Genomic DNA, 25,908 nt, shown 5'->3' with positions numbered 1-25,908 from the left:
AATATTCAAAGTCTACCTTGTTCTGGAAGTTATTCAACGGTTTTCAGGATTTTTTTTCAGTCCTAGTGTTAGACTTTCAACCTAGAGGTCCAATCATTTCTTTGTTCTGGAGTTTGTGAGTTTGTTCTGGGGGCGGGGGGGGGGGGGGTTAGGGATTCACGGGGGGAGTCACGGATTCTGATGGTCATCAGAAAATATGTTACTCTGGACTCTAGTGACAACACCATCGCTTCGTTATCAGCCATGTCTCTGATGCCCTCACAACATGCAACAGTCTATTAAAGGCTTTCTGTCAAACTTATAACAACAGCAGTCTTTAAAACACAATTGATTATAAAGTTAATAATAAAGTTAATATTTGCCATGGTAACTGATGTGCTACTGCTTTTGTGAAACTGAGTCAAGACAAAATTCAGCCAGGATATCTGGAAAATCCTAACTTAATCCATTATCTTAGTTATGGGAAACCGCCCTCAGCTCTCGTAAAACAAAACAATTTATTCCATTATTCTGTTTACAACTAAACAGAATAACAGGAGATAAGAAAAGAAAATGCTTTTGGCTACAACAGTTGCTAATCAACCCAAAAAGCAGCTACAGTAGATTGTTGTGGAGGCTCCAGATATTAAAGCCTAAACAGTCTCAGTGTGTGGAGCAGTCGTGCTTTCAGTATCCTTGCTGCTCATCTCCTGATTGTCTGATGCTTTACAAGAACAGAGTGAAGCCAGAAACTTATCCAGGAAGCTTTTACGAGTTAACAAATACAGAGTTGTGTCTGCAATGGGACTGAGATAAAGACAAACTACAAACAGAAGATAAAGAATGACTTTGTATTCCTTTGACATGAAGTAACTAATCGTGGGCAGGAAAAGCAGAGAGTAAATTAGCAGCACCACAACCTGAATGGCTACGATTCGTCTTTTTTCTTCTGCTGGGACACTGAGGGCTCCAGACAGAGCTTTAATAGTCCCAACCAAGAAGAAGATGAAGAAGGGAAAGGGCAGGAGGAGCACACTGGGTATGATGATTCGACAAATAATATAATCAGCAGTAGGATCTTTATTCAGCCAAGGAGATATCAGAACTGGAAGAGGAAGAGTCCAGACCACAGCACATACCACCACATAGGTCTTGATGTTTCTCCTGAATCTGTACCACAGTGGCTTGGCGATGACCAAATACCTGTAATAACAGATGGAGCTGTTTAGTCCATGGAGACTATCAGGTGCTGAATAACAGGATTATACGAGACAATGAAGAAGCTTAAAGGGAAACACATAGTTACCTTTCCAAGGAGATACAGACCATGAATCCAACACTGGCTATTAAACCAAAATCCATGATGCCAATGCCGATACCTTGGCTATGTACATAATATGTAATTCTGCCACAGAACTGAATGAGATCAGAAAAGAGAAGGTTGATGACGTAGACTGGGACACCCTGATCCTTTTTCACCTGCAACAAAGACAACAGAGAAAAAAGTAACTAATGACACCAGAATATTATTAACATGTAAAATGTTTCCTGTTTCAAACATTTCAGTCATTTCTAGAGGTAAGAAAAGGTAAACTTACACCTGAAATGAGAGAGAACCATTATTTAAAGAGCAGACACAAAGTCAAACAGCTCATTCATTGTTGCTGAACAGGTTTAAGTTATTTTGTCTCACCTGTAGAAAAACTGCAACTATCACTATTAGAGTATAAGGAAGTCCAATGCCCATAGTGATCCAATCCAGCCATGTGTCGATTTGTTCAACTATATCAGAGTCACTGTTATCATCACTATGGTTTCTATGAGTGGTGTTCAAGCTCTCGCTGATGTTGAAGCTGTTATCAAAGCTGTTTTCCTCTGATGTCCAGTTGAAGTTCATCTCTTCTGTCCTTTAGTGTTGAACCAGAACTTTGAAGACAGTGGTGTCTGTAAACAGAAGTGATGATGGTTGTGTAAATCTTAAGAGAAAACATGTCTGATGGTTCTTTATGTGTAGCATGTAAATCCAGATGTTAAACTTGTCAGGATGCAGCTTATTGGCTGCAGGCTGAGCCTCTCTCCCTCTCTCTTGTTCCTGCGCAGCCTGATCAGTTTCACCTGGCAGGCTGCAATTAACCCACAACTGCTTCCACCTGTTCCCACCGCTTTATCAGACTCACCTCTTTCTGTTCCCGTCGCCGGTCCATAGCGTTCACTCCCGCTCAGTCCCTGCCAGTTTTTCTTGTCAGCTCCGTTTGTACCCGTCAGCCTGAAGACTCCTTTCACCTGGTCTTGTTACAGTCAGCCCAAAGACTTTCCGACAGTTTTGTTTTCTCCAGTATTCAGCTCAGACGTTCAGACCTCCACCTCTCGGCTCAGACGTTCAGACCTCCACCGCTCGGCTCAGACGTTCAGACCTCTACCGCTCGGCTCGGACGTTCAGCCCTCCACTGCACGGCTCGGACGTCCTGTGCTCCACTGCTCGGCTCTGAGGTTCTGCTCGCCTCTGCTCGGCTCTGATGCTCTGCTCGCCTCTGCTCGGCTCTGACGTTCTGCTCGCCACTGCTCGGCTCTGATGCTCTGCTCGCCACTGCTCGGCTCTGATGCTCTGCTCGGCTCTGATGCTCTGCTCGCCTCTGCTCGGCTCTGACGTTCTGTTCGCCTCTGCTCGGCTCTGATGCTCTGCTCGCCTCTGCTCGGCTCTGATGCTCTGCTCGCCACTGCTCGGCTCTGAAGCTCTGCTCGCCACTGCTCGGCTCTGACGTTCTGTTCGCCTCTGCTCGGCTCTGATGCTCTGCTCGCCTCTGACGTTCTGCTCGCCTCTGCTCGGCTCTGATGCTCTGCTCGCCACTGCTCGGCTCTGAAGCTCTGCTCGCCACTGCTCGGCTCTGACGTTCTGTTCGCCTCTGCTCGGCTCTGATGCTCTGCTCGCCTCTGCTCGGCTCTGACGTTCTGCTCGCCACTGCTCGGCTCTGATGCTCTGCTCGGCTCTGATGCTCTGCTCGGCTCTGAGGCTCTGCTCGGCTCTGACGTTCTGCTCGCCACTGCTCGGCTCTGATGCTCTGCTCGGCTCTGATGCTCTGCGCTCCACGGCTCTGCTCAGATGTCCTGCTCTCCAGTGCTCGGCTCCAGAGTTCCTCCCGGTCAGTCTCTCCACACTCCTCCTGCCGATCAGCTTCTACACCCTTCATCTCCGTCCGTTGAAAGACTCTGGTCTCATCATCCGTCTTCCACACTATTCAATAAAAACTCACTCATAAGAACTGACTCTGTGTGTGCGTGCTGTGTCCGGGTTCATCCCAGAAAAATATATCATAACAAAACTAGAAAATCTAAATTATAAAATGATGTTTAGGTCAAAGTGGAAGATTTTCTCCATCATCAGATCTTAGATATTGTTCTTCTCACAAAAAGTTTTCCTGAACTTTGTCCAATCTAGAAATCACTTTCCAACCTGAGAAAAACACTGAAAATGTTTCAGCAGTTGTTCATCCCCCAAAATATCGTCTGATTACATCTACAAAAACCAGAACCATCTGCTTCCTGAATTCATCTCCCAAGCATACTTCCCATCACCTCAACAGCAGACCAACAAAAAATAAACAACATCGCCTTTATAAGTAATCACAGAAGTGTATAGTTTACCTTTTTTGTCCAAGTTTGTTCAGGTTCCTGCAGCCAGAGATCCTTTCTGTAGCGCTGACATCTATCTAACTGATCGGCTGAAATGGAAATGACCGATCTGACATCAAATCAAGCTTTTTCCCTGAAGCACTTAAGAGTGTTGGTTAGAAAAAAGTGATAACGTAAAAGCTTTGAGATGCATTCTAGCAGTTAATGGTTTAGTTTAATGCTTTCTGAAAGAAGAAAACAATATGTTGATGAGTAAATCTGCTAATACAGTCCTGCTCACCATTATTGGCACCCCTGAAGTTTAAGTACACATAATGGAATATTTCCTGAAGGAAATTCATCAAGTGAAACAACATTTTACTGCTGATAGCTTGTGCTTGATGCAAAACAGCAAATGATAGAAAAAAACGTTTAAAAAGATAATCATTATGAAGAAAACAATAAAAACATAATGTTTACCATGTCAATGGTATTGGCACCCTTTGCTGCAAATCAGTATCAAAACCCGATTCGGCTCACCTATTGCAAATCACATAACGATCACTTGTGATGAACTGCCTCCACACATGTGACATGAATTAACCAATGAATGATCATGTTGGTGCTTTAAAAGGCACCTGTTAGTCCATCTTCACATGTAACAATGGTAAAGAAAAAGGTGTCTGAGGACACCAGAAATGCTATTATTTGTAGGCACAAGAGCTCCAAAGGGTATAAAGCAATCTCCAAAGACCTTGGTATCCCTGTTTCAACGGTGTGTCATGTTATTAAGAAGTTTTCCAGGCATCGAACTGTCAAGAACTTCCCTGGTCGTGGGGGGAAGAGAAAAATTGATTCAATTTAATTCAATTTTATTTATATAGCGCAAATTCATGAAACATGTCATCTCGAGGCACTTTACAAAGTCAAATTCAATCGTATTATACAGATTGGTCAAAAATTTCCTATATAAAGGGAACCAGTTGATTGCTTTCACTCCTGGAGAAGCGTAGAGCTACAGGGAGAGTAGTCTGCATTGTCCATGGCTTTGCAGCAATCCCTCATACTGAGCAAGCATGGAGCGACAGCAGAAAGAAAAACTCCCCATTAACGGGAAGGAAAAACCTCCAGCAGAACCAGGCTCAGTATGAACGGTCATCTGCCTCAACCGACTTGGGGTTACAGAAGACAGAGCAGAGACACAACAAGACAGACAAAAAAGCACAGGAGCACACATTGATCCAGTAAACTGTTCTACATTAGATGGTAATAGCGGGTGATCTGTCTTCTCTGGATGATGTCACAACTAACAGAACGTCAGAGCAGGTGTACCTACTATGAAGAAAAAATATAGAGAACAAAAAGTTAAAAGCTGAAATGACAACAGTCATGCAAAACTGGAGAACAGTAGAACTCAGTAGAGTGAGAAATATTGGCCCTGATGTCCTCCTAAGTAGCCAGTTTTTGGATCAGTTGTCAGACTTCTTATCTGATTTGGTGTTAAATACTGACAAGGTTATTATAGTGGGGGATTTCAACATCCATGTTGACATAGAATGTGATAACCTTAGTGTAGCATTTAAAACTGTCCTAGATTCAATTGGTTTTGCTCAAAATGTGCATAAACCAATGCACTCTTGGCTCCATACTTTAGACCTTGTGCTGACATATGGCATTAATTGTGAAGAATTAACAGTATTTCCTCACAACCCTGTCATATCTGATCATTTTTAATAACATTTGAGTTTAATTTAACTGTGTTCTCCACCCCCAAAAGAGGGTTCCATTATAGTAGATTTTTATTGGAAAATGCTGTGTCAAACTTTAAAGAGTCTGTCCCCCTCTTAATATCTTCAAAATTGCAGAAATGCCCTGGTAATAGCAGCAATGTTGTTTTTTCTAATTCACAAATAGATGTCTTTGTTAACAGTGTGACTTTGAAAGAAACTGGAGAGAAAACGGCACTCTACACACCAAGAGGGATCCTACCTAATCTGGAAAGACAGTCTATTGTTGTATAAAGAGACCCTTCACAGAGTTAGAGCAGCATATTTTTCATCATTGATTGAAGAGAATAAAAATAATCCTAGATTTCTCTTCAGTACAGTTGCCAAACTTACACAGAGTCACAGCTCTGTTGTTCCATCCATTCCCTTAGCTCTTAGCTGTAATGATTTTATGGGATTCTTCATAAATAAAATTGATTCCATTAAAAATAAAATAATTGGCATCCTCCCAAACATGATTACCTCATTCTCAGTAAGTGATGCAGAGTTGGAGGAATCTTTAGAACCTGCGCAGTGTTTGAACTGTTTAGAAGCAGTAGAGCTTTCTAAGCTATGTCAAATTTTAGCTTTATCTAAACCGGGGGTCGGCAACCCGCGGCTCTAGAGCCGCATGCGGCTCTTTAGCGCCGCCCTTATGGCTCCCTGGAGCTTTTTTAAAAATGTATGAAAATCGAAAAAGATGAGAGGGAAAATATATTTTCCATTTTAGTGTGATTTCTGTAGCAGGGAAGCCCCAAGACAAACATTCAATTCAATTCAATTCAATTCAATTCAATTTATTTATATAGCGCCAATTCATGAAACATGTCATCTCAAGGCACTTTACAAAATCAAGTTCAATCATATTATACAGTTTGGGTCAGATTATACAGATTGGTCAAAAATGTCCTATATAAGGAAACCAGTTGATTGCATCAAAGTCCTGACAAGCAGCATTCACTCCTGGAGAAGTGTAGAGCCACAGGGAGAGTCGTCTGCATTGTACATGGCTTTGCAGCAATCCCTCATACTGAGCATGCATGAAGCGACAGTGGGAAGAAAAAAAACCCATTAACGGGAAGGAAAACCTCCGGCAGAACCAGAACCAGGCTCAGTATGAACGGTCATCTGCCTCCACCCACTGGGGGTTACAGAGCAGAGTCACAACAAGAGAGACAAAAAGCACAGAAGCACACATTGATCTAGTAATCTGTTCTACGTTAGATGGTAGTAGCGGGTGATCTGTCTTCCCTGGATAATGTCACAATTAACAGAACGTCAGACCAGGTGTACCTACTATGAAAAAGAAAGAGAGAGAACAAAAAGTTATAAGCAGAAAGGATGACAAGCAATGCATAATTAAACAGTAGAACTCTCTAGAGTGAGAAAACTATTATGCCAGCAACCTAATCTGCCGTTCAGAATTGAAAGACAAATATTTACACACCTTGGTATAACAGTGACAAAAAAACATAAAAATCTGTTCAATGAGAATTTGATTCAGCTGTTGAACCAAGTGAAGGGCTCCCTCACAAAGTACACACCCCTTTCCATGTCCCTTGTGGGACGTATCAACTCAGTTAAAATGAATATACTACCCAAATTTCTATACCTTTTTAAGGCATTATCTATTTTTATTCCTAATACTTTGTTTAATGAGCTATATTCAACTTTTTTGTCTTTCATCTGGCAGGGTAAACGCCCCAGGCTTAATAAAATACAACTCCAAAAACCCAAACGGCAAGCGGGGTTTGCCTTCCCCAATTTCCGGTTCTATTACTGATCTATTACAATCTTAGATGCCTAGTGTTTTGGTATTTCTATCATAACCAGGGTGGCTGCCCTGACTGGGTGGCTATGGAGCTACGCAGTGGTAACATGTCCATCCCGGCCATGCTCTGTTCTCCACTCTCACTTTCCTCATCTAACTCTATTTTAAACCCAGTAGTGAAACACTTGCTGAAAATATGGGGCCAGTTTAGGAAATACTTTAAACTCCACAATTTTTCCTTCTTAAGTCCAATTGCACGTAACCATTTTTTTAAACCATCTGTTCAGGGTGGGGTGTTCCTAGAGTGGCACCGGAGGGGACTTACTTACTTTGAGGACCTTTTCATAGAGAAGAATTTAGCATCCTTTGAGGAACTCAGCGATAAATATGGTTCACCTAAATCCCATTTTTTTAGATACTTACATATCAGAAACTTTATTCAGTCTCACTTGTCAGGCTCAGTCTATCTGCCAGAGCACACACTGTTGGAAATCATCCTATTATTGAACCCAACTCGTAAAAAAGGGTTTTGTGGCTTTATAATAAAATGTTGACTATGAAAGAGATCTCCTCACTTAAACTTAAAGCGTCATTGGAAGAAGATCTGAATATGACCATGCTGGATGAGACATGGGACTCTATACTCAAACTGGTGAATACATCTCTGTGCGCGCGCCACTGTCTCATCCAGTTTAAAATACTACACAGAGCCCATCTCTCCAAAAGCAAACTATCCCGTTTCTATCCAGAGGTCACTTCATACTGCGATAAAACTGCCGTAGCCACACTGGTCCATATGTACCGGTCCTGTCCCGCTCTTGGTCAGTTCTGGACGGATGTTTTCTGTACGATGTCTGGTTTGGCCGGAGTGGTGGTAACACCTGGCCCTCTCTTGGCTTTGTTAGGTTTCAGTGGTGAGGGGTCGCCTCTACCAGCCTTGAAACATGGGGGCCCTTCCTTGACTCATTCCAAAACTTGCAATCATGCTCCAGATTAAAAAAGTTATTTAATTTTAATAATATGTGCTCCATCTCTGACAGAGATGGGAACATAGTGCGCAGACCTGCTTGGTAGTGACCTGGGTGGGCTAAATGGGATTACTTTGTAGGGATTAGTTTTCTGTTTATTATTTTATGTCTGTCTGTGTTGGATAAATATTTCTTTTTATTTACAAATTGTATGTACAAAAGGAAGAAAAAAAACTCAATAAAAAGACTGATAAAAAAATCCTTTTTGACAAAGCTTATAGTAAGTGTGGCTCATGTTAACCTGCTGGAGGACATCAGGGCCTATATTTCTCACTCTGCTGAGTTCTACTGTTCTCCAGTTTTGCATGACTGTTGTCATTTCAGCTTTTAACTTTTTGTTCTCTCTCTTTTTTTTTCCTCATAGAAGGTACACCTGGTCTAGCGTTCTGTTAGCTGTGACATCATCAGGGGAGGCAGATCATCCTCTATTACCATCTACCATAGAAAGTACTCCTGGGTCAATGTGAGCTTCTGTGCTTTCTGTGTCTCTGCTCTGTCTTCTCTAACATAGAAAGTACTCCTGGGTCAATGTGAGCTTCTGAGCTTTCTGTGTCTCTGTTCTGTCTTCTCTAAGCCCCAGTGGGTCGAGGCAGATGAGCGTTCACACTGAGCCTGGTTCTGGTTCTGCTAGAGGTTTTTCCTTTGCGTTAATGGGGAGTTTTTCTTTCCACTGTCGCTTCATGCATGCTCAGTATGAGGGATTGCTGCAAAGCCATGTACAATGCAGATGACTCTTCCTGTGGCTCTACGGTTCTCCAGGAGTGAATGCTGCTTGTCGGGACTTTGATGCAATCAACTGGTTTCCTTATATAGGAAATTTTTGACCAATCTGTATAATCTGACTGATTTTGACTTTGTAAAGTGCCTTGAGATGACATGTTTTATGAATTGGCGCTATATAAATAAAATTTAATTGAAATTGAATTATTTAATTCTGGAACCTGCTGGAACCTGAGACGCAGGAACCGGTCTTCTTTCAGGTCGAGGGTTCCTCCAGAAACTGTTGTTGAGATTCAATGATTTTCTAAAAGCCCAGAACCAACAGAACCTCCTGCAGGACGGACCTGATGTTCAGTAAAATGAAGGAGTCAGTAGGTGTTTGATCAGTGATTACAGGAGAAGATCCATTTGGACTTCATGAAAAGTTTCCTCCAACAAGCTCTGCAACAACTGCAGTGAGTCTAACATTGATTTGACTCTGATTTATTAGATTGATCAACACTAATAACAGGAAACTCCCTCCTTTGTGGTTCTGGTCCAGAAGAATTGATGCATTTTCAGCCTGAAGCTCAGGGTCACTTCATCAGGCGTCAGTCTGCAGCAGCGTGTGTGTCAGTGTGTTTGCAGGGAGGAAAATAAAGAAAGACTAAGAAAACCTGTTGGATCTTTTTCTTCTGCTCATTTCTACACAAACAGAGTCCTTGTTTCACAACAACAGATAATATTCATCCACATGTTCACATCAGGCAGAAACAACATGGAGATCTTCCAGTTCATCATCTTCTCTCTGGGGATGGACACGATGCTTTGGATGTGTTTCAGACTAAAAGCTGCAGCAAAGCTAAAAGCCTTTTCTGTCCAATCAGGAGGAACATTCAGAGAGTAGCACCAGACAGAGGACAAAAACACACATCCAAGGATTGATTTACAGAAATAAAGAGACACAACGTATGAAATCCTGACCCGGTCCACAATAAATGAGACAAATACAGGTAGAAAGATCCAGAAAGGCACTTCAGGGAGATGATGTCCAGATGCAGCGAAGACTCTCAGACAAGAAGACTGATTATCTGTTTGTTTTCTCAGGAAAAGACAGAAGTTTCTGGAGACATAAAAGTCATGAAAGTCTTCTCAGTGTCTCTGATCCAAGAAGCCGTCAAAGTTCACTGAAACTTCAGAACCTTCTAAACATGCTGATTGGATCAGAACCAACAGAAACTGGACCTGAAACAGAATCGAATCCTGAACATGAAGCTTCATCATAATCAGGATTCTTTGATTGTTGGTCCAGATATTTCTGTTTTTTATTGAAATAAAACGGTTTCCTATTTTCATGCCTCCTCTGGTAGTTTCATTATTTAGCTTTAAAATATAACATCTGGAAGTTCCTGTTTATGGATGTTTAATTAATATTTTAACATCATCAGATGTTTATAAATCAACCTGTAAACATTTTTTTTTTCCATTCTCTGACAGTTTTCTGCTTCAGTCTGACCTGCCAGGATGGAAGGACTCATGGAAAACAGCATTTTTTTACCAGGATGTGTGAAACCGGAGCAACAGGCCACCAGAGCCGAGGTTCTGATCATTTCCAGATGATTTACAGACCAGCTGGAGATCAGCTTGATGCTTCAGAGGCAGAAGGCCCGGTTGAACCTCACAGTCTCTTCTTCTTCTCTGGATGATATCAGTGAGTCATTTAAATCTTCCCACCTCCTTGTGGTTTGTTTAACAGTTCTGATGCGGTCCTTTTGGACCCAGACGTAGATCTGAGCTTCCATCCCATTATCTGATCCAACATGGCTGCTGTCTGCATTAAACACGGTGAAAGTTGCAGCAACAAGCTGATCATTTGAGCTCCAGATGTCTTAAACCTCATTAAGTCAGTCACATTGAAAATCAACATGTTAGTGAAAATGTTCCTTCAGGTTGGAAAGCATCAAATACAAGGAAGCACCTTGTTTATTAGCTTGCATTGCTAACAGTAGTTAGCCTGCTGACCGAGCTCAAGGACCAGGAAACCAAACTGGTTTTCTCATCAGTCTCTGGATCACAGTTCTGTTCAGGGTGATAATATTCCTAGATTAAAGTTCTGAGGCAAACGGACTGCAGCATCAATCTGGTTCTCTTCAGAGGCCTGCAGGGTTGATTTTAAGGTGAGAGTGATAAATAAACCAGATCTACAGAGTCCAGTTAGAGACAACCTGCTGCTTTAAGCTCACATCAGAAATTCTGATCTCCACCGGTTCACACTTCTCTCCTCCTCTAGTAGGCGCTGCAGAGTCCACCCTGATCCCACGTGGAGATACCTGAACATCTGTGAACATCAGCAGAGCAGCGTCTCTTTGGAGCTTTGTGGAAAGAGAAACCTTGACCCACTCTGGACAGACTTGTGGTTCTGTTGAGGTGTTTTAGATCCCAACGTTTACAGACATTTCCACACAAAGACACTGGAACACAGCAGAGAATAAAATGTTTAACCAAGACACTAAAAGAAAATAATAATGTGTATGAAATATATACATATAAATTTCTGTTTCGGTGTGTGTGTGTCCTCAGGACTTTATAAAAAGTTATACATGAGCCGCTATGGGAGACTGGAAAGTTCCAGACCTAGTGAGGGTTTAAAGAGGACAACTTTTGTTATTGCAAAGTTTAAACCCTGTTTATCACTAATACTGGAGGTCCTCTTAATGATATCAAGGGTGATTAATGTTTAGCTTTTTCCTGTTTATCACAGCATAATAGTTATATTAGCATTCTTTCCAGCAATAATAAACATCTGTTGTGATTTGTGACTAGAACAGCCCACATGCACATCCATGTTAATGAAACATATAGAAGGGCATTGTGAGGCTCATGTTGTTGGGAATTTTCTGAATGGAAATGTGAATGTGTTTCCATTTTCATTTCTCTCCCACTCCGGCTATTTGCCATTTCCAATAAAGAGAGACGATCACAATGAAACTACAGTTTTCTGGTTAATATGAACCATTTAAATAACAGTTTGTTAGTTAGGAGGAAGAGCTGAAAACTGAGGATGTCTGAGGGCATTTATTACACCCTTTACCAAGAAAGTCCCCCACAGCAGGAGAAAAACGACGGTCCTAGAAGCTTAATCATCAAAAAGGTAAGTTTCAGTAAACTCAGAGAAGATCGTTCAGGTCTGTGTAGGTTTATCTGAAGGCAAACAGCGTTTGAAGACACAGGTCACTGAAACATCTCAATGAGTCCTGTGAGCAGGAAGATGTCTGATCTTTTTCTAGACAGTTCAGATGGACAGTAGAAATGGAGAGCTGACAGTAAAAACCATTCTGTCCTTTTCTAAGAACTGAGTGGAGAAACAAAGCATACATGGGGGGGGGGGGGGGGCAACTTTGGTCGTCCGGTTGAACTTTACTAACACTTTGACATACAAAATGCAACAATTATGCAGGATGAACTTTAACTCACCTGTACTTCGGCTAAATGCTAAAAAACTTACACAACTCTGAAGACAGTTTACATGAAGAAGCTTTGATGCTAAAACCCTGGAGAACTTTGACCCAAACATATATATCTCACTCTTAAATCTGTGTAACATGTTAAACAGTTCAGAGCAGCAGTGGTTCTGGTTGGTTCTGATCAGTGGGGTTTTGTACCAGGTGGTTCTGATCAGAGATCAGCTTACCTGCAGTCGTCTCCCCCGGTGCTGATCACGTATTCGTCGTTGTGGGAGAAGCGGATCTGGGTCACGTGAGGCGAGTGGCCGAGGTAGCGCTTGTGTTTGGCCTGAAGTCAGAAACAAGAAGAACCGGGTTCAGCGTGGCGCCGTGAGACCAACGGACCTCCAACGTCAGCTAGGACCCACATTAAGGTTCTGATCTCCAGAACAACCCAAACAGCCTCACCAGAGGTGTTCTGAGCTTTTAGAGACGGGAGGAGGCTCTGATTGGGTTGTTACGATCAAAAAGTGTCTGAGCTCCAGTTTTTACATCTAACGGTTCTGATTATATTTAGCAAACGTTATTTTATATTTAGAACTCCAGAACCCTGTGAAATAGGTTTTAATTGGCCGTCACATGAATTATTGATGATGTCAGACCCTGAATGTGAACCCTTTATAAAGATGATGAAAGGTTTGAGACCGACCCAGACGGTTCCGCATGAGGCCAACTTCAGTCATGAAGTGATTATTAAGAAAGTTAGAGATTGTTCTATAATCATCTGGAGGAACCATTGTGAGTTAGGCTCATTAGTTCTTCTCAGGGCAGTTTCTCTCAGGTTTTCCCTGATCCAGATGTTGTCTGGGATCCTGGATGGAGGTGCAGCAGCTGTCTGTTTTCATCCAGACACAAAGAAAGGGAAAATGAGCAGACCTGCTGGTCGAGCTCTGACTGTGGGAGCAGCGCGCTCCATTCCAGATTGTCCATCCTTCCCTCTCAGCCAGTAACGTACATCACTCTGTAGCCCATTTAATAAACCAAACATATTACTGTCGGACAGTTTAAATGAACGCCTCATGGAAAAGGAAATGCTACTAAATATCCATAAAGACTTTAATGATTTTAAAATCTATACTGTGATGATGCTTGATTCCTTTTATTGGTAAGCTTTACTCGAAACAGAAACTCACAAATTTCTCCATGCAGGGGAAGTCAAACAGTTTGACCAATCCAAAGTCATCCCCGCTGACCACATTCAGGCCGGCGTGAGACACACACGCACAGATCACGTCAGCTTTGTCGGCGTTTCGGGGCCAGATTCCCAGAACTTCATCTCCCAGAATGCTGAGGGAGAGACAGATGGAGAGCAGCCTCAGAGAAGCAGCGGGGGAGCGGCTGTAGACGTTAACAACAGGTCCGCTCAGGTGAGCGGTGGGTTACCTGGTCCATGTGGCCCAGGTGATTCTGTCGATGGTGTTCTGATCACTCAGCAGCTTCCCTGAAGGAACCTCAAATACCAGCCGCTGGTAGGCTCCGGTTGACACCTGAAGGCATCACAGACAGCAGGTTTCAATTCTTTTATGTTATATTGTTAATATAACACCAATTCACAACATGTCATCTGAAGGCTCTTAAAGGTAATTAAATCAAATCATACAGACAGTTTGGTTAAAGGTTTCCTGTCTAACTGAAGCCAGCAGGTTGCATGGACTTAATGACTTGCAGCTCCTCCTGAGTGAATGTTTCGTATGCAAACTGCTGGATTGTTCCTGCTGAACAGTTTCCAGTGAACAGGTACAGACAAGCCTCTGTGACGGCAGAGTTTCTTATCGCCTGGCCGTCTGATAGAAGCTTGGATCTTTGCAGACGTCTAAAGCATGAAGCAGCAGCAGCTGAGGCAGACTCCTCAGGGTTCTCACCTGCACTTCTGGACTGCGTTATATTGACAGGTTTACTGGGTTGTTGTCTCATTGCTTCAGTTTTTATATCTTCAGCCTGTAACCAGTGGGTTGCCGGTTCAAAACCCACTCTGACCGTCTCAGTCGTTGACTCTACCTGACCTTCCTGCTGCTTCTGTCAGTCTGCCCCAGGGCAGCTGTGGCTATGATGTAGCTCACCACCATCAGGGTGTGAATGACTCAATGTAGCACTTTCAGGTTAAAGCGTTCTACAACTACAGGACATTTAACAATTCCTTTTTCTTGTCTGCCTGGGGAAGTTCCTCTGAACAAGGCTTTTGTTCATCTTATTCATCTTTATCTTTATCGTGTGAATAAAGAGGGTTGCATGTTTTTCTCCACATGTTAGCAGACTTTAACACGTCAAGCAGCAGCTCATTATTTGGGTCAGGTGTCCAGCCAGTTTATGGATAATACAGTGATGGGAACCCTGCGGTAAAGGGTCCCAGATGTCAGCAATGAGCCATTAAACTAAACGTCAGCCTGATCACCACCATGTAATTTTGGCAGCGAACGCTCTGCTGAGGACCCTGGCCGTGTCCGTACCTGAATGTAGCAGCTGTCTGCAGAGAAGTCCAGCTGCAGGATGAAAGCAGGAACGTCGCTGCAGTAAACCAGCCGGTTCAGACTCGGTCCACCGCTCATGTCGTACACGTCCACCGTGTTCTCCACCGAGCCGACGGCCAGCAGCCGCCGGTCAGGACTGAAGCTGCACCCAAAACCCAAGAAGCCAGAAACAGAGAGGTGAACACAGCTTGGTCTGTTTTAGGCCCTTAGATTTGCCTCCAGCAGAACCTTCATTCAGTTCTAAACCTGCTTTAATCTCCTACCGGAGGTCCTGGAGGCTGGCGCAGCGGTCTCGTTTCTTGGCCCACATCTTCAGGGAGTTAGAGAGGAGGAGGAGGAACTCTCCGTTCTTCATCCCCACCCCCAGCATCTCCCCGTCTGAGCTGTAGCTGACGCAGCGGGCGGCGTGGCTGACGCACACTTTGTTCAGCAGTTTCTGAGCACAGAGAGGAACGCTTAGACGTCATCGAGATCACAGCATGAAGCAGTTCATCCGTTGTACAAAAATCCATCTGATAATTAACAAAATACCGTTTTAGTTTTAAAGAAATTGTTTCTGAGAGAAACAAATCTGCTGTTTTTAAAGGAATTTCTGTCCAAATTCACAGAAAAATTTTGAACCAACATTACAACTACACTAATAAATGGACATGCAAAACAATGACAGTCATGAAAACAGAAGTTTTTCCTTGGATTTGGTAAATTAATAAATAAAAATCTGCTGCTCCCCTGTAGGATGATGGATTAATTTTGGCTTTATCATCATTGAATCTGAACAAAAAGCTCCACCGGTTCCTAAAAAGCCAGAGAAATGAGCAGATCTGCTGCGCTCCAACATTATGGGGGTGGGGGGGGGGGGGGGGGGGGACACACGTCTTCACCCCGTCTCACCTTGTCGCTGAGGTCCCACAGCCTGATGGTGGCGTCGTCGCTGGCGGTGATGCAGAGCTCTTTGACCGGATGAGCAGCCAGACCCCAGATCCCCCCCCGGGCGTGGCTGTCCAGCAGCAGGTTGGATGCTGCGTTCTTCTCCCCAACCTCCAGGATCTCCCCATCCTTGGTGCCCACCAGGATCTTTCCCTGAGGGCGAGGAAGAGGAGAGGGCGTGAGGAAGGACCAACAGGATGAGGAGAAGGACGGGGATGAGAACGGAGGGTTCTAACCTTTCCTCTGCAGACGGATCGGACACACTCCACCTGCTGACCCGTCTCCAGCTGGAAGGCCCGACAGCGCTTCATCTCCTGATCCCAGAGCTTCACCGCTCCACCCTCCTTCGTCCTGATGGACAGATCCAGAAAAAAACATTTCACATTCTGACAGCAGCTGCAAGCTCCATCTGAATTTAAACAGCAGGTTTTGGTGTGACAGGAAGTTGACAGATTTCTGTTTATTCACCAAGAACCTGGAAAGATCTGGTGCTGAAGGACTAACTGGTTCTTTAATCACAGAGAAGGAGCTCTGGAGTTCCTCAGGAGAACCGTTCCAGGCCCACATCATTCAGGTTTAGCTTTAAAACCAAAGTAAAGCATTGCTGGCTTCTCTCTGAGTTAAAAGCTAAAGCAGGTCGTTCGGCGCTTCACTCACGGCCGCTCCTTCCCTCCAGTGACGATGAGTCCGTCTCTCAGCGTGGTGTACATGGCGAACACCGGCCCTGTGTGAGCCTTGGCCACCACCCTCAGCAGGAAGTGATCTCGCCACACGTACACGTCCCCGTTGATGGCGCCGGTAAACGTCAGGTTATTCTGTAAATTCACAGTGAAATCAGGCGGAAAGCTCCTCCAGAGAGAAAAGATGTGTTTTAAAATGAAACAGCGGAGAACTCACAGCACCAAAGGCCACGGACAGCATGGTCTGCATGCGGCCGTCCTCCACCGTCCCCACCACCCCTTTCCTGTACATCAGAGCCCCTCCAGCCAGAGTCCAGAACTTCACATGCTTGATTCCCACAGAAACAAACTGGGAGTCTGAGTCCGGCCTGAACTCCACCACGAAGATCCGGTCAGGGTGTCCAGCCTTACTGCAGAGCCTGGAGCCTGAAAGAGACCCGACCGCTTAACTCAGAGGAGCAGTGAGGAGGCACGGCACAAAATACAGGAATAAACATTAAGAAATGGTGATAAAGATTAGTAAATGGTGATAAACATTAATATATGGTGATAAATATTAATAAATGGTGATAAACATTAATATATGGTGATAAATATTAATAAATGGTGATAAAGATTAAGAAATGGTGATAAACAATAATAAATGGTGATAAACAATAATAAATGGTGATAAACATTAATAAATGGTTATAAACATTAGTAAATGGTTATAAACATTAGTAAATGGTGATAAACATTAATATATGGTGATAAATATTAATAAATGGTGATAAAGATTAAGAAATGGTGATAAACATTAATAAATGGTGATAAAGATTAAGAAGTGGTGATAAAGATTAAGAAATGGTGATAAAGATTAAGAAATGGTGATAAACATTAATAAATGGTTATAAACATTAGTAAATGGTTATAAACATTAGTAAATGGTGATAAACATTAATATATGGTGATAAATATTAATAAATGGTGATAAAGATTAAGAAATGGTGATAAATATTAATAAATGGTGAAATACTCACAGAAAAATATAGATTTTCTTAAATCTGCTTTTGTTACACTTGATTAGATATCTTTAATTAAATTTTGTAAGCAAACACATTTACCGCTTCTCTTATTTTAGTTTTTAACCATTGATTTGGTGAATTAATAACTATGTATATGATGTAAACATAAAAAAGGTAGAGAGAATCTAGGAAAAGTTCATATTCAATGGTTAAATAACCAAAGTTTAATGTTCAATTTCAGTAGCATTTTTGCAATCCTGGTTTTTATTAAATGTTTATTAACCCTGTGTGAGCAAATATATTGATAACTTTCCTATTTGTGCATGATTATATTTTTATAGAATCATCAAATAAAATAAATAACAATATATTTTACTAGTGAAAGATAAGAAAACTGCATATTAACAATAAACTAATGAGAAAAGAAAAATCTAAAAGTATTACAGAAAGGACCTGTCCAGGGTGAACCCCGCCTCTCGCCCAGTGAACACTGGAGATAGACACCAGCACCCCCGCCACCCCATGAGGGATTATTAGTGGGTCAGAAGATGGATGGATATTACAAAAAGGAAATTGATCAAATTATGTAAGATAAATGACAGCATTTTTAAATAAAATATTTTATGCAATTTCACTTTATATGCATATATTTTACAATATTTCTACATCTATATGTCCTCCTCCTTTTTCTTCTATCTTGTTTTTAAAAGTTTACTCATATAAGAAGCATTACAGGGGGCTGGTGCCCATCTGGTAGAGAGGCGGCATACCTACCAAACCACCCTGGACAGGTTGCATTACTTCTCTATGAATAATTTAAAATATTTCTCCATTTCTATATTACTTTTCTCCAGGCTGGTTAGGCTATAACAATAACGATTTATTTTATTATTATTGTTTCATGTATGCCCTACTTTTTGTCAAGCTAACATCACCCACAGTCAACACAATGTGTTAAAGATTAGAGTTTCCTGTTGGATGTGTCCCAGTTCATAAAACATCCCAGTGTTCATAACAAGCGAACCGTCTCAACGAGGACAAACTGAGGATGGAGGACAGACAGACTAGCCAGGCTATAGAAGTGGGTAAATAAACCAGTTTCCCAGCCTCCACTGCAAAAAGGGAATTCAAGTCAGACTTTCTTGGAATGAGTGCATTTGTCCTTTATTTGAACAGGTAAATAATATTATCTGCCAATGGGAATCAGTATTTTGACCACTAAAGTAACATAATTAGATATACTGAACTTGAAATAAGATGACAGAGATGCTCCTGACATTCAGCCCATTTTATTTGTAGGACTTGTGTGGAGGTTTTACGCTAATCTGAAACAGGACCAATGTCTGGCCATCTCCACTGTTACTATGCAATAGAAGGTTTAGTGCTTTTCTGTCCTGGTGCTTCTCAGTAAGTGGCCATCAGAGCGGTAACGATCGGTTGGTAGGCTGATGGTCCTCTTTTACATGTGAGCAACCAGTTTTGATTGTCACCATTAAACTTGTTGATCACTATGTTAACGTACTGCTTAAAAGGCTGAGTGTACCTGTAACTGTGCAGGATATCCCTGCCTCTCACCCACAGACTGGTGCAAATACGTACCCCCCCCCCCCCGCCCCCCATTCATACACAGAACAGTGGGTACATACGGTAGATGGATGGATGTTACACTGGAGAGGCCAGCCAGGTACAGTGACAATAGATTCTGTGTCAGTATGACTTTGATTTTCCTTAACGGTCGGCGGTAAAATCAATCAGACCTTCCTGCCAGCGCCACACGGTGATGGTGTGTTCAGGTTCGACTCCGACCGACAGCAGCAGCTTCCCCGTGGCGCTGAAGTTGACGTAGCCGACTCCTTTGGTGTGCGGCGAGCGGAGGATGGACAGAGTCTGCTTGCTCATCGCATCCCAGACGTGGATAGACGGATTGGTGCCTGCATGTGGAAGAGCACACAGGATGTGATGTCAGCTTTAAACGAGGTCACCTTTAACAACAGGAAACTATGAGCAAAGTCTCAGAACAAACCGAACAGTTAGAGGATGAGAGCAGCTGGCAAACACCCTGAGAACCAGGCCAGAACCAGCACCAGCTGAGCAGAACACATTATACCAAACCTAAAGGAGGCTCATCCTCTGAAAATATCAACCTTTATTATAAGATTAGGTTTGAATTAAAATAAGGAAATGTTCTTAAAGTGTTCTGACTGTAATCCACCAGCGGGTGGTCTCTGGGTTTCTGGGTGTTTGCTGAGATGGGAAAGGCGGCGGATTGCTGATTATTTTACCTGGGATTTCACTGATGTCACCTGCCGTGTTGTGAGCGCGATGAGGCAACAAAGGCCAGCCAAAACACACATAAACAAATAAAAACCTGCCATGAGTTGCTTCATGAAGCTGGAAATGTGAGCGGACTCAGTCCATTCCTCCTGACCACAAGCAGCTAAACAAGGCTTGCTTTTCATCTACTGTGAACCTCATATTAACCAGATGTGCTCCGTCTGAAAGCTTCTGCTCTGGATGCCTGACAGTGGCCTTCATTTCTCCCTCAGGCCTCCTTCAGTAATTTCCCTCTGGGATTATTAAAGTATTTCTGATTCTTACCCATCAGCGCTCACTCTAAAGTCACCTGGGTGTCTCTCTGTGCCCATCATCTCAGTCGATGGTATTTATTAAGGCATTTTTGGCATCATTATGGTACTTTTAGGAAGGGAAAATAGACACCACATTATCCGATTCATCCAAATGATTCAGTTCCAGCAGCGATGCTGATTAAAAATTTATGCTCTGTTGTTTATTCTAAAGCAGGTTTACTGGGTTGTGTGGTTTGTCTCATTGAACTGAGCTTCCCTTCCCGAGGCTGGTGCTGGGTGTGGTCTCCATGCTGCCTCTTCAAGTCACAGCTTTTCTTTTTTCCTCTGCAGGGATGACCAAATAAATTATGCTGCTGAGACTTTTGTTTGAACTGCAGACAGTCTGTGGGGGTTTGTTATGGTGAATTTTTACTGCTAGCTGCCACTATAGAAACATCAGCTGTCAGTTTACCACAAATTAATCCAAGCTGAAAATATAATTTAACTAAGTTAAGTCAGAAATGTCACTTTTGTAGAGCTGAAAAGGTGTGCAGTTACAAATGCATCCTGTGTGTGTAGTGGTGGTGGTCTGAAGGTGTTGGGTATCATCAGGCATCACCAGGAAACAGAAGGCCCATCAGCTCACCGCTGATAAAAAGGTGGTTTAACACATCTCCCATTGTTTTTCTCCCAACATAAACCAGGCATGGGTTAACATATATGCAGATGATACTCAACTCTACCTGTTGATTGTGTGAAATAACATTGTGATCTCAGCAACAATGTAAAGGTGTCTCCAACAGACATCTGAGTGGAAAATAGAGCATCAGGTTCATCTGAACCATGAATTTCTGCCAATCATTAAAAACAACTATTTGAACAACAAACTACTTTCCTGCTTCCTAGTTTGAGTAGAGCTCAAAGTTTAAAGCTTGTTTTCTGTTGCTCTATCCTGTCAGTAGAAATAAAATCACCAATAAGCAGAGGAGATAGAAGCAGGGCTAGTTCAGTTAGGATGAGTTAGTAGAGTAACACATAGCCATGCAGAGACCCGTACATTTCTCACACATGTAGATTAGGGCGGAGCGTACCGATCTGTCCGGTCGCAATGACGTTTTTGTATTTTGGATGCTGGTTGACGGTCAGACACAGGATGTCATCGGTGTGTTCCAGGTAGAAACTCTGAGTTCCTGCAGAGCAGAAAGAGGAACTTAATGGAGAACACCTTTCTGCACAGGTGTAACTTATTTCGTCAAAACTTTAATGAATGCAGGGACGTTTAAATAATAAAATCAGTAAAAATAGGTTTGTTTTCATGCAAAATCTGAACTTATGATTATAGAAGAACTGAAATATCTGAGCTGACCCCCCACAGAATCTGAGAACGGAGAATTGTGGGTACCGTTGCTGAGACTGTGGACGATGGCAGTGGCAGCAGTGTGATAGACGATGTCAGAGCCGTCGTTGAGGTAGTGCAGGTTATTCCGACAGTCAAAGCCCCTGAAACCAAAGACGTGGTCCAACACCAGGTCCTGCAGACAGACAACAGGGCGGAGAATGATGAAGATGAAGATGAGGGTAAACAGCGTGAGAGGTCCAACCTGAAGCCCAGAGAGACAGACCTCGACCAGTCTCTTTTTCTTGGACACGTTGTTCTTCTGGAGTTTCTCTGGCTGCGGTGCTGCTCGACTCACCGGAGGCCTAACGCATCAATCAGATGGTTTATCACAGAAACAGTAAAACAATAAGCTGCAGAAACACTTAATATAGGACCGGTCCAAAGGCAGTAAATGCATGTCAGCGACAGATGAGATTAATCTTAACTATGCCAGCGTGAGACCGTATGACAGATGTAAGACGATGGAGACAAACCTGCTGTGGGTTCAGTTCAGAGAAATGTTTACAGAAGCAGACGAGACATCCGTCTGTGACAGTGACGATGGGATTAAACCTGTTCTACGGTTATTAAAGGCATACTATGCAACATTTTTCTGTTAATTAATGTGTTCCATACCGTTTTGGATGATTAAATGAGTCATTTCAGGTCGAACAAAGGTTTTCTCGGCCGCCCTGGTGGTCTGTGGGGAAAATACCGTACTTGCTCGCCAAGATAGCGCTGCGGGAAGCTTGATGTTCATACCTTCACTGTGTTAGTCATTGTTTGTACTGCCGTTTTTTCCACTTTTCGTTGCGTTCGCCTGTCTGCTAAGCTCAAAATAACCGCGCCTGGCTTGATGGAGAAACCAGAACAGCTGAGCATCTTTATGACAGTGCACTTTTACTTTCTCCCTCTGGGGGGAGCCTCGCTGGAAAATCAACCCCGGTTGCATAGTATACCTTTAAATTACTACTGAGCTACTAAACACAAGAAACTTGTTACTTGAACTGCACAGAAGCTCTGATTGCTGGTTATATCCACCCATCCTCATTTTATCAGAGTGGGTCCCGAGAGTGTCCCCACCAGGGGGGGAACCCAGGCATCAGCGTCCCATGGCAACACTCAGCTCATCCTGAGACATTTCCAGACCAGAAGGGAGATCAAGGTTCTCCAAACAAGTTCTGAATCTTTGCCATGGTCTCCTTCTTGAGGAACATACTCAGCAGGCAGGAATCCAGGAGGACCTTATCAGACACCTGTGTGTGAAGGTTAGTCCAACCATGTCTAGTTGGTAGGTGCAACCTTCACTAGGCAGCTGATATTCTGTGTCCCATGGAGACGTCCTGAAACGAGGACTCGGCTCGCTCCAACCCCTGCCTACCTGTGCCTCCTGACTCCCACAGCAGCTGGACGTTACTCCCCCTGGTGGAGGGAGGGTCCTGCTGTTGTTTCAGGGTTAGGGACTAAGACCAAGGAGCCCAGACCTGACAAGACTCATTAAGTATTCTGGTCTGACAGCATTACAGATTTTACTCTTTAGATCTCTTGCTGGATCACTATCAGGGACCTGAATGTCCCTCAGTGATGAACACATGATGATCACGTTCATTCCCCAGGCAGACAGAGACAGATGGATGGACAGGTGGACAGGTGGACAGGTATTACCTGGATCCCCTGGACAGCAGAGGGACAGAGGTGAGGTACAAGTCACTCTTGCAGCTGCAGTAACAACTTTAATATCACACACTCACACACACACACACACACACACACACACACACACACACACACACACACACACACGGGCTCCATGCCTTTGAGAAACAACCATGTGTCTGGCTGTGGCTACAGCTACATGCTAACAAAAAGCTACCATGCTACCCCCCCCCCCCCCCCCCATTCTGCTCATTAAGCTCTGATCACATGATGATTTACTCTCACATCTGCCAGGCATAACATTATGACCATTATGATTAGACATTCAGCTGGTTGCCTAATTTGGGTAAATAAAATGTTAAATAACTTTAACATTTTTAACATTAACTTTTTTATGTGTAAGTTGTGGCTCAGTCACTTTTCATTTAGAACTAATGTTGATTTGGAGCTAAAACACATGCTACAAAACTGTGTCATGTTAAAATATCTTTGAAAAGCTAAAGCTAATATTTGCCAATCAAGAGAACTGGAAGAAAATCGATTTTATGGATTAAAAATACAATTTAAAACAGTGACAAAGAGATTTAAGTTGAATCTTATTGGACTTCTCTGTCTGAAAAGCATTTGAACAGGAAGTATCAGGTTATAGTCATCTGACAGCATCCTGCCTCCAGAGCACATTAAAACTCAACACAGACAATAAGAGAGCAGCGAGAAGTACGGGAAGTCTTTTTCAGTGCAGGAACCTAAAAATTAATTTTTTCAAGAATATGACTTTGGTTGCTGTGGTGGGAGAGCAGAAGGAGAGGAACGTTTGAGACATTTGCACCACAGGAAAACATCCCAAAATGACTAAAGTGGACCAGAATGCTAAATTTAGATCCCGTCCAGAATCTGGGGTCCAAATATGAGCTGGATGGAAAATGGAGGAATGGTGAATAAATATTTTAGTCACAGATGTTCTCAGATAGCAGCAGAAAGGTGTAAGAAAATGGTTGATGTGTAAAAGACCAGGTTGCTTGTTGGGAACACAAATACAGTAAAGAAAGAAAAACGTTGTAGTCAAATTTATAAAAGGTAGACTTGACTTTATCAATCAGACGTGTTTAGAAGTGGATGTTCAGATAACCATCACAGAGTTCTGCTGAGCTGCTTTAAAGGATCCAGTTCCAAAGGTTTCAGCACTTCATGGTTTCCTGAGGTTCTAACATCACTGAGACTCTGACAGAGTCGACCATCAGGATGGATTTTAAGGAACTTTAAGGAACCTTTGATGAGCGTTGGGGTAAAGCAGCGTTCTGTTAGCATGTTAACGGAGTAAAAACAGCAGACAGGTTTCTGTATCAGTCAAAGTCACAGACATGCAGGAACCATGCAGGAACCATGCAGGAACCATGCAGGAACCATGCAGAGAATGCAAACAGAAGAACACATGGATGCACATCAGCTGGAACCACTGACCCAACACAGCAAGGAGTGTGGGGGGGGGGGGGGGTTATTAAAAGCTGGTTCCCCCTCTAGTTTAGTTCCAGTGCATAGGATTTGAACCCGGGACCTTCTTGCTGTGAAGCAACACGGCTACCACTGCGCCTGGAGCCTTTTAGACTCAGGTAGAAACAGTCCATTAATTTCACGTGAAGAGTTCACATGAGAACTCATTTTTCAGGAGCTTCATCCAGGTTGTGCGTCTGGACTCCAGCTGGATTCTAACTTTCTGATCTGTTTGCCTGTCAGAAGCTAAATCTGCTGAATCTGCTCTCCTGCTGCGCAGTCAGGTCGTCTGCAGCGTCCTCACACTGAGTCAGGACCGTGCTGTGTGGAGCAGCCTGACTCTCTGGGCTCCTACCTCTCCTCAGCAGACAGCTCCCTCTGCTGCTGGTGAGGTTTGCTTCCTCTCATCTCTCTGATGCTGACGGCGTACATTTTACTGACGTAATCCACCGTCTTCTCTCTGGCAACATCACTGTCATAACCTTAAAAACAACAACAACACACTCAGACTTTAGATGTTAATGAGACGATGCTGAGATGTTCCAGAGAACAGCTGCAGACCTCCATCCTCCTCCACGTCGTCCTCAGACTCCTCGCTGTCCACAGCTGGAGGAGGATCCAGCTCCCTGTGGATCCATCCTCCTCGCTCCCTGGCCCAGATCATCAGAGCCGTGTCGGCTCCGCCCACCGTCAGCAGGGCGGAGTCATCCTGAGCCCAGCGGGCGTTGGTCACCTGAGCGCTGTGTCCCACGTACCGCTTAAACCGGGCGTACTGACCCTGATGGAGGAGGAGACAGCACCTGAGGACCATTCATCCATTCATTCATTCATCCATTCATTCCTTCATCCATTCATTCATTCATCCATTAATTCATCCATTCATTCATTCATTCATTCATTCATTCATCCATTCATTCATCAATCCACCCATCCATCCATTCATCCAGCCATCCATCCATTATCCATCCATCCATCCATCAATCCATCTATTCATTTAGCCATCCATCCATCATCCATCCATTCATTCATCCATTCATCAATCATCCATCCAGTCATCCATCATCCATTCATCCATCCATCATCTATCCACCCATCTATCATCCATCATCCATTCATCAGTCATTCATCCATTCTTCTATCATCCAATCATCCATCCATCCATCCATTCATTCATCCATTCATTCTTTCATTCATCCATTTATCATCCATTAATTCTTTCATTCATCCATTCATTCATCCATTCATTCATCCATTCATTCATCCATTCATTCATTCATCCATTCATTCATTCATCAGTTATCCATCTATTCATTCATTCATTCACCCATCCATCCATTCATTCATCCATTCATTCATCCATCCACCCACCCATCCATCCATTC

General features: G+C 43.2%; 2 protein-coding genes across 5 annotated transcripts in view; both read right to left on the bottom strand.

The window, feature by feature from the left end:
• Positions 1–579: 579 nt before the first annotated feature.
• On the bottom strand, positions 580–5,842 carry LOC118557018 (G-protein coupled receptor 4-like). Its single transcript, XM_036125883.1, has 4 exons — positions 5,838–5,842; positions 1,673–1,886; positions 1,286–1,458; positions 580–1,182 (listed from the first exon to the last, which is right to left on the bottom strand). The coding sequence occupies exons 1-4, from the start codon at positions 5,840–5,842 to the stop codon at positions 633–635; spliced, it is 942 nt and encodes a 313-aa protein (XP_035981776.1). The 3' UTR covers positions 580–632.
• A 3,685-nt stretch (positions 5,843–9,527) lies between these two features.
• The window catches only part of LOC105917600 (echinoderm microtubule-associated protein-like 6), a 64,016-nt gene continuing 47,635 nt past the window's right edge, over positions 9,528–25,908 (bottom strand). The window contains exons 28-45 of one of the 4 annotated variants that reach the window (XM_036126306.1): positions 25,088–25,304; positions 24,882–25,008; positions 23,045–23,053; positions 21,624–21,702; positions 21,404–21,533; positions 21,093–21,191; positions 19,717–19,737; positions 19,192–19,365; positions 16,648–16,856; positions 16,408–16,565; positions 15,987–16,101; positions 15,715–15,903; positions 15,087–15,259; positions 14,803–14,965; positions 13,739–13,842; positions 13,489–13,642; positions 12,544–12,644; positions 9,528–11,323 (exon numbers count right to left, since the gene is read on the bottom strand). In XM_036126306.1, the coding sequence (XP_035982199.1) occupies positions 11,299–11,323; positions 12,544–12,644; positions 13,489–13,642; positions 13,739–13,842; positions 14,803–14,965; positions 15,087–15,259; positions 15,715–15,903; positions 15,987–16,101; positions 16,408–16,565; positions 16,648–16,856; positions 19,192–19,365; positions 19,717–19,737; positions 21,093–21,191; positions 21,404–21,533; positions 21,624–21,702; positions 23,045–23,053; positions 24,882–25,008; positions 25,088–25,304 (2,247 nt within the window). In that variant the 3' untranslated portion in view covers positions 9,528–11,298. The remainder of the gene's footprint in view (positions 11,324–12,543; positions 12,645–13,488; positions 13,643–13,738; positions 13,843–14,802; positions 14,966–15,086; positions 15,260–15,714; positions 15,904–15,986; positions 16,102–16,407; positions 16,566–16,647; positions 16,857–19,191; positions 19,366–19,716; positions 19,738–21,092; positions 21,192–21,403; positions 21,534–21,623; positions 21,703–23,044; positions 23,054–24,881; positions 25,009–25,087; positions 25,305–25,908) is intronic. The other 3 variants (XM_036126308.1, XM_036126307.1, XM_036126309.1) reach the window with 3 other exon arrangements.

This window comes from Fundulus heteroclitus, chromosome 22 (genome assembly GCF_011125445.2).
Source record: "Fundulus heteroclitus isolate FHET01 chromosome 22, MU-UCD_Fhet_4.1, whole genome shotgun sequence".
Lineage (NCBI taxonomy): Eukaryota > Metazoa > Chordata > Actinopteri > Cyprinodontiformes > Fundulidae > Fundulus > Fundulus heteroclitus.
Note: the sequence above shows the minus strand (reverse complement) of the source record. Positions and strands in the feature narration are given on the sequence as shown.

Excerpts from the sequence above, each read along its gene's own strand:
- LOC118557018 (XM_036125883.1), bottom strand. Across the intron at positions 1,459-1,672 it reads TAGTTGCAGTTTTTCTACAG|GTGAAAAAGGATCAGGGTGT; the intron begins GTGAGACAAAAT and ends TCTTTGTTGCAG. Across the intron at positions 1,183-1,285 it reads GTCTGTATCTCCTTGGAAAG|GTATTTGGTCATCGCCAAGC; the intron begins GTAACTATGTGT and ends CTGTTATTACAG.